The sequence below is a fragment of the Argentina silus genome (assembly GCF_951799395.1).
Source record: "Argentina silus genome assembly, chromosome: 9".
Classification (NCBI taxonomy): Eukaryota; Metazoa; Chordata; class Actinopteri; order Argentiniformes; family Argentinidae; genus Argentina; species Argentina silus.
The window spans coordinates 14041763-14050101 of NC_139663.1; the positions used below are offsets into that span (position 1 = coordinate 14041763).

The 8339-nt window shown below is 45.0% G+C and overlaps 1 protein-coding gene across 1 annotated transcript; it reads right to left on the reverse strand.

Moving 5' to 3' along the window:
- Window positions 1-270: 270 nt before the first annotated feature.
- Window positions 271-4023, reverse strand: socs1a (suppressor of cytokine signaling 1a). The gene is made up of 2 exons (XM_083676276.1): window positions 3840-4023; window positions 271-1547 (listed from the first exon to the last, which is right to left on the reverse strand). Exon 2 carries the CDS (start codon window positions 1489-1491, stop codon window positions 790-792), a length of 702 nt encoding a protein of 233 aa, XP_083532402.1. The 5' UTR covers window positions 1492-1547; window positions 3840-4023; the 3' UTR covers window positions 271-789.
- Between the last annotated feature and the right edge of the window lie 4316 nt (window positions 4024-8339).

The window sequence follows — 8339 nt, forward strand, 5'->3', positions numbered from 1 at the left end:
TGAGAGCATTTACTATCACCATAACTCCGCCCACTTGTCACAATGGCCTTCCTAGATGAGTCACCGTGGTAACCTTACTGTATGCAGAGGTGTTATAGGGACCACTTCCTGTCTGTCTGTCTGTCTGTTGCTGGTCTGTGAGTGACACACAAGATTAACACAACAAACACACACACACACACACACACACACACACACACACACACACAGTCTAACTGCAGTGGCTCACTGTAACAACAATAATCACAACAGAACAAAACTGGCTGAAATTGAAAAACAGATTTATTTTCCATAAAATAACGATAATATAATAATGTTTCTTCATACATATAAATCTATATTTCAGACAGAGTCTGCCTGGCAGACGGAAACAGGTCCTGACCACAGAGAGACGGCCCCTCTCTGGATAATGTAAACATTCAACGGTCGTCATAGAAACCTTCACAATAGTAGAGTAGTAGTAGTAGTATTCAAGTCTGCTACAACAACACTCTCGACCCTGCTTACAACAGCAGGACCAGAGCCTCAATGCCATCCACAACCACAACCGTACGGTCTGACACACACAGTCCACAGCCCTGACCGCAACGCGACCGCCCCAGTCCAAATCCCTTAATGCAGTGGTTCCAGAACGTTCCGGCCGGGTTTGGTCAGAACCACAGCCTTTAGATCGTGACCCAGTCTTTAGTTCCGACCCAGAAAACCGGTCCGGTCTCGGTCTATCATCTGGTCCCAACCCGCCACCGTCCCAGCCAGGGTAACCCCACCTTAATGCCATGCGCTGTGAGGTCATATCCTGAAAGGGAACTTGAACAGGAAGTCTTTCAGAATGGGGTTCAGCGGTACCTGCTCGAGTGTCCCCCTCTCGCCACCGCCGCACGCCTCGATGATGCGTTTCCTGCAGAGCTCCTGCAGCGTGGGCCTCTGCTTCCTGTACGGAGTTCTCAGGCTCCCCTTGGGGGAAGTGATGTAATGTTCCAGGAGGGCGAAGAGGCACGGGAAGGAACGCTCCGTCCCCGCCAGGTTGAAAAGCTGACACTTGTAGAGGACGCGTACGCTGACGGGGCCGCTGGCGGCGCGGTACGACAACGTGAAGAAGACGTCCTTCTGACGGCTGTCTCGGATGAGGAAGGTGCCCGTGGCTGTGTCTTTCAGCCTGTAGTGAGCCTCTTCCACCCCTAGGGGGCCCCAGTAGAAGCCGCTACGCTCTAACATGGAGGCCGTATGGGTGATGAGGAGATAGTCATTTTCGCAGCGGAATGTAGGGAAGTGGGTGGTGACCGGGGCGGCAGTGGCGAAAGTGGGGGCGGGGGCAGGGACGGGGGCGGAGACCGCCGCAAGCGGGCGTTGGTCCAGGTGGCGTTGCCGGGGAGGCTGAGAGGACAGGTGGTCAGAGTCAGAGGGCGGCGAAGAGGGTGATGATGCTGATGATGATGATGATGAAGATCGGGATGTTGCGTCATTGCCTTCCACAGTGCTGTGCGCTACCATCCTACATGGGAAAGCGGTCCCAACCCTCTCCCATTTCTCCACACCATAGGATCGTCCTGTGAGAGGGAGAGAGAGAGAGAGAGATTGTTATGATCATAGTATGATTCACATTATTCATGTACATCATTTTACTCTCACTGATTGAATACCATCCTGTGTTTCTCTGTGTATGACTTTGAATCATCTATGTTCCTATCGACAGATAACACAAAATGAAAGTGAAGTGATGCACAAACAAGATTATGTGTTTGTGTTCTTGCTATTACAAGATATAGCCTTATCATGCCAACGGAAAGAGAGAGAGAGAGAGAGAAAGAAAGGAGGAAGAAGCTGATTGACCGACAATGACGAAATGATGATACCATCACTGTGTTCCAGCATGTCTCTGTAAGTTGAGGACTTTGAACCGGTCTCTCACATGGATGCCCCAGACATAAACCATTATACCAAGAGGACATCCTCAGCCAGGGCTACCTCATCACCAGAGTGTGATTCTGAATCACCTCTGCTACATCTACAGTGTTTCACACCCTGAGGAAGACTACTGAGCCAAAACGTTGGTGAATAAATGTCACAGCACTGACGGAAGGCTGTGCCACTCACCTTGTGTGTGTGTTCTTTAGTGTTTTTAAATTGTGTTTTATACTACAGTGTGCTACACCGTATGTAAGGCCTACACTGTCAACAAGAAAGTTCAAATGATGTTTTATATTTATGCCATTTAACTGACGCTTGTATCCAAAGCGACTTACATTGCAGTGAGCGCATACGTTGTTCAGTGGAGGTCCCAGCGGGAATCGAACCCCCAACCTAAGCGTTGTTAGCGCCATGTGTACCAACTGAGCCACAGAAGACCACATGTTTAATGAGTTAGGTAGGTTACTGAATCCCTGAATACAGTACAACAGGACCGTACAACAGTACCACAAAGCAATAACGTTACTAGCAGCTGTGATGTTGTAAGTGTACAGCGCTGTGAAGTGCCTTGAGTTCTAAAGCACATTAATCAGAGCAGACCGACAAGAGCAGACCGTCTTTTAGTCACAGAGCTTTGGGAACACGTGAGATTAGATTTATCACAGTTGGGATTGTATTATGATTCCGACTGCAAGGGAGGCTGGTGGAGGCAGAAATCGGAGGAGGGCTCATTGTAACGCATGACTGACAGGACGATGAGCCATCCTCCGTCAGCTTCCCATGAATAGAGCCAGTATAGGTCAGGAAGAGATTTCAAACAGTGACAGAAAGGTGTAGTACAGTAGGTCAGTATAGTCCAGTGGTACAGTGAAGCTCATCTAAGGAGATTGACAGTTTAGTTTGAATAGAGCCATTTTGACTCCTGAAGCTCCCCCTGGGAAAAATAAAGTTATTATCTATCTATCTATCTATCTATCTATATATATATATATATATATATATATATATATATATATATATATATATCCTGGAGGAATCAACACCACAATGGCATAACCCTAACCCTAACTAACTAACTAACTAACTCATTAACTACCGGTTCATTAACAATGTTCATTCTAGAATGATACTTCCCCCAGTGCACATAGGTGTAACGGATCATATATGTATGATGATATTTGTATATTACTATTATACAGTATGATGATTTAGTCTGTTCTAGGTTAGTATTAGGCCTAATGTGGATCAGACCTCTAGAGAAACGTGATTTAATCTCAGTTAATCTGATTATACTAACAGCATCATCTAAAAAAGTTTAAGTCATTAAATTAAATTAAATGAATTAAATACATCTAAAGAGTTACAGTTCAGAGAGAGACAAAAACAAGGGTCTTGATGAACTCAACTCGAAAGCCCTGAAAAAAAATAGCGGCAATCTTGTTTTTAATTTAAACAATCCTCAAAAGTGTCATCATTATAGGCCTAATTTATAATAAACCACAACTTCAAAATATTCTTTGTTTTCTCCTTATATGGCCTGTTCAACACAGTCACGATCACTGTTTGAAATATCTTGACAAAGTCTACTTAAATTATATGTATTACTCTCACCTGATTCCTCTACACTTTGACTGCACACGGACGGAACAAACTAACGGTCTGATCTGTCGTAAATGGGACGGTGCCCGGTTATGTTTTTAATGACTAAACTAGTTAATTAATGCAAGAAATTGTTAGATTAATAAATTAATATTTACAACCTTGTCACAGACTACTTAATATAACGTTTTTATGGAACACTACTATGCTGGGGGTTTTGCAACGGGAATGTTGCAAAAAATGATATCAGGACAAAAGATAAGCAATAATCTGCATTGCGCATCATTACCCGAAAAAAGGTGAACAGACTTCAAACTGAAAAATAATCTTACCGTTTTGCAAAATCAGTGCAATCCTTCAATTTTGGAACTTTTACGGTTCAACTATCAGGAACGTGCAGTTACGATCCAGGTGGTATTAGTCCCATTCGATATCAACAGTACAATGTTTCCAAAAAAATCATCCTTGTTTACAGTCAACGTTACAGTAGTGTAAGCAAGTTATAACCACTCGGAGTGTGTGTTGGTACTCTGTCTCCGTACGGTGAAATTAGGTTTATATCTCTACTGTCTCGTAGCTCCGCCTCCGACACTATTCCAGGAAATCTTTGTTTCCCTTTCGGTTTTTCTAAGCGATTTCGGAGAAATCGACTCTGGTTGGCGCAGTTACACGGTTTCTCCACAAGGCAGATTCTAGAAACCAGGTTGATGCTTTCTTGTTTCGCTTCCATTGAAGTTCGTAGTAAAATGAGCCACATGACAGAGGGCTCAATAGGGAGACAGGTGGTGACTCAGGTCAAATGCAAATACATCTCTTTTTTTTTTTCTCAGTTTTGTCATGAATACCTCACGTACTGTGAAGGAATTAACGTCAGTATCAGTTTACCTCAAATACCACACGCATGCAAATGAGCTACCCGAGTTTGGCACTGAACTGTAGAGCAGGCAAACATCAAACTCCAATAACAACGAGTGAAGGTAAATGCAGTACTGTTATGAGTGTGATTCTACTTGCCTTTCTAGCTCAAATGAGTGTAGGGTAAAAGGATCCGCGTGTGTCCGCGCTGCCCCCTGGTGTTGTGGTTTAACATGACTTGTCTTATATGATCAATTATTTTCTCTAAAGAGACAATAATGATTAATATTATTTATATTGGAGAGCTAATGAGCAGCAGGTGTAGACAAAATAGCAGACCATACCACAACATCTGTAGATGAATTGTTATCATATTTGTTCATAGTTATGAATTCTGTTGTCCAAATATACATATATGCCTATAGCTATTGTCCATGCATCATATTGTGTGTGTGTGTGTGTGTGTGTGTGTGTGTGTGTGTGTGTGTGTGTGTGTGTGTGTGTGTGTGTGTGTGTGTGGTGTGTGGTGTGTGGTGTGTGTGTGTGTGGTGTGTGTGTGTGGTGTGTGTGTGTGTGTACGTGAGCATGTGAGTGTGGACATTCTGTCCCCCCTGCTCTGGCCGCTACCCAGTGCAGACACAGAGACCCTAGCCCAACTAGACCCTAGTGAAACTGATGAGCAGTGGTGAGCTGTGTTTCACTGGAACTGAGCTGCACAGTGAACACTCTTCTAAACAACCTGGGCCCTGACCGCTGAGCACCCCCACACTTCCATACCTAATGAAACACCTTGCAGAGGCTATCCTGCCTTAAACTCTGGGACCTAGTTTCTGTTGAAAGCTATCTGTTTGAAGCCAATTGCTGTCAATCTCCAGTGTGAGGGCCTGAAACTATTCTGCAAGGTATATATACAGCTGTTTGTTATCGGTGTCCTCAGTCAGCCAGTCTAGGATTTGTACTCTATCTGTTGTTTGTATTGTATTTATGGTTGATATTGTTTGTATTTTATAAATGGTTGATAGTCAGTCAGTCAGCTAGCCAGCTGACGAAGGAGCCACTTGAGAAGCAGCCAGACAGTCAGGTACAGACAGGTACTGTACAGTTGACCAGCAGCCAGCCAAAGCCAGCAGAGAGAGAGACGCTTTAGTCACAAACGAAACCTAGCACACACACGCACGCACGCACGCACGCACGCACACACGCACGCACGCACGCACGCACACACACACGCATACACACACACACACACACACACATGCACACACACACACACACACACACACGCATACACACACACACACACACACACACATGCACACACACACGCACGCATACACACGCACGCACGCACACACACACACACACACACACACACACACACACACACACACACACACACACACACACACACACACACTGATCCCTTTACAGATTTTCACACCACTCACTAATGGTGCTAATTGTGGTGTGTGTGTGTGTAATCTGTCAGTGTGTGTGTGAGTTTCATTTCTGTGAAACAGGGAGGGAGAAGAAGGGTTAGGGGACATATCAAGCACAGCGAGAGAGTTACACACTCCAACCCTGTTGGAAGCGTGTTTCGTGCATGTTCACCGTCGTCCACATTCTCATTCTCCCTGAAACGGATGGATGGACGGATGGATGGATAGATGAATGGAGGGGGAAGAAGGAGGGGCTACCACAAGGATATAGATTTGCCTATGTCTATATTCCTGATAAGCATATGCACATTACTTTCATTTCTCCTCTGTGGTGTTCATTAGAGTAAATCACATGACCTCGGTTTATGATCCAGGTTTGTAAATAACAATAAAGCCAGTCATATCTCAACCACGGTAATATCATGATACTTAACCCATTATGACTTTACCCTTCACATCACACTGCCACACTGATCCCGGGAAACACTTTCCCTTCGGAAGAGGAGGGAGTATTTTCCTATAAACCAGTCAGCCTTTATGGAGAGAGATATTATAATAAATACACACACACATTTTTTTTTACATTTTAGACATTTAGCAGACGCCTTTATCCAAAGCGACTTACACCAAGTACATTTGTGTAAAGTAAGTGAATCATCTATACATCAGCCATCATAAGAGAAAACAAATCTATGCCAGGACCAAGGGGCCATTGGCGGTCACAATGCTAGAAGAAGGAAGTTAATTTAATCTTGTTTAAAGTCAGTGTGTTGCTGGTAGTTTTGCTGTGGCTGTCCTGCCTTAAGCTCTGGGACCTAGTTTCTGCTGAAAGCTATCTGTTGTTCTGCAAGGTATTTAACTCCTACTCACCTTGGACTAGGACCAAACACATTTGGAATTGAGTGGTGAAACCTATCTGGTCGTTAACTGATCGTTAGTTGGGAGGGGCTGCTACCCTGCTAGTCATCAGCAATTACAGAATCTGCATTTCTATCTTGATGGTCGTAGAGCGACAGCCTCTGCAACAGCTTTCTGATACAAAGACGAAGGAGTCAATCTGTGGAATCCATCAAGGAAGGCCAAACTACTAAGTATTTTTATTCTATTTGATTATTTTTTCACTACTCTATGTGTATTGAGTGCTACCTACATCTTGTATCGCCCACAAACCCTCTATCTCTATAAAGGCAAATATCACAATGTGCTTTCTCCCTATTCCTGGTATTTCATCCTTGACCACGACTTCAGTGTCGCGGGAGGACTCTGGAACTGCCAGTCAGCGGTCCGGAAAGCAGAGGCTATCTCAGCTTACGCCTGCTTCATGTCCCTCCACTTCCTTGCCCTCACAGAGACATGGATTACACCGGAAAACACAGCTACTCCAGAAGCCCTCTCTGATGCCTACTCCTTTTCAGATTCCCCTTGACTCTCTGGTCGAGGGGGAGGCACAGGACTCCTCATCTCACCTAAGTGGTCACATAATGTCCTTCCCCTGTCACACCTGTCCACGTCCACCTCCGAATTCCATGCTGTTTCTGTCACCTCCCCTGTCAGAGAAGCTTCACTCGTCTGGAGTACTTGACCATCTCTCCTCCTTCGGCCTTACCCTATCCCACTCTCCTCCGACTTATAAGGCGGGCAATTCCTCTCTATCCTGTCCCAGCTGCCTTTAAGACAGTCAAGCCTCTTCTCAAGAAACCAACTCTTGACCCGTCTGCTGTCCATAACTACAGACCGGTATCCCTTCTCTCCTTCTTATCTAAAACCCTTGAACTCTTGGTCTCTAACCAACTGTCTCACTATCTCCTTCAGAACAACCTCCTTGACCCTCACCAATCCGGCTTTAAGGCTGGGCACTCTACTGAGACTGCTCTCCTTGCTGTCACGGAGGCCCTCCACTCTGCTCGAGGTTCCTCCCTCTCCTCTGGACCTTTTCTGCTGCATTCGACACAGTAAACCGCCCGAATACCAAATCTCTGGCACCGCCGCCTCTACGTGGATGCAGCAGCCGCGCTCCTCAGTCATGGCTTTTCACTGTCCTGGCGCCCCGCTGGTGGAACGAGCTTCCCACTGCTGTCAGGACTGCAGAGCCCGTAAATTGAAGACCCATCTCTTCAGGCTACACCTTAACTGTCCCTCCTAAAGACCTCTTCATCCCCACTACCCCCCTGTACAATTTCTGTCAATAAATTTTCTTCTAGCATTCTGACTGCTTTGTGATTTACTTTTTATGAATGGATAGATGATTCACTTACTTAGACAAATGTATTTGTTGTAAGTCGCTTTGGATAAAGGCATCTGCTAAATGCTGTAAATGTAAAAAGGAATTACCTTTTTTTTCCACAGTAGACAAACTGCATGTGCACACACATGAATACACTTACATACATGTAGTCTCACACACACTCACACTCATTTGCACATGCATACAATCACAGACACACACTTGCCACGCACAGTTGCTCCATCGATAGAAAGTGCTGGTAAGGAAGTTTATGACATTGTACAAGCTTGGAATTTCTGATTGAGCTGGACAGG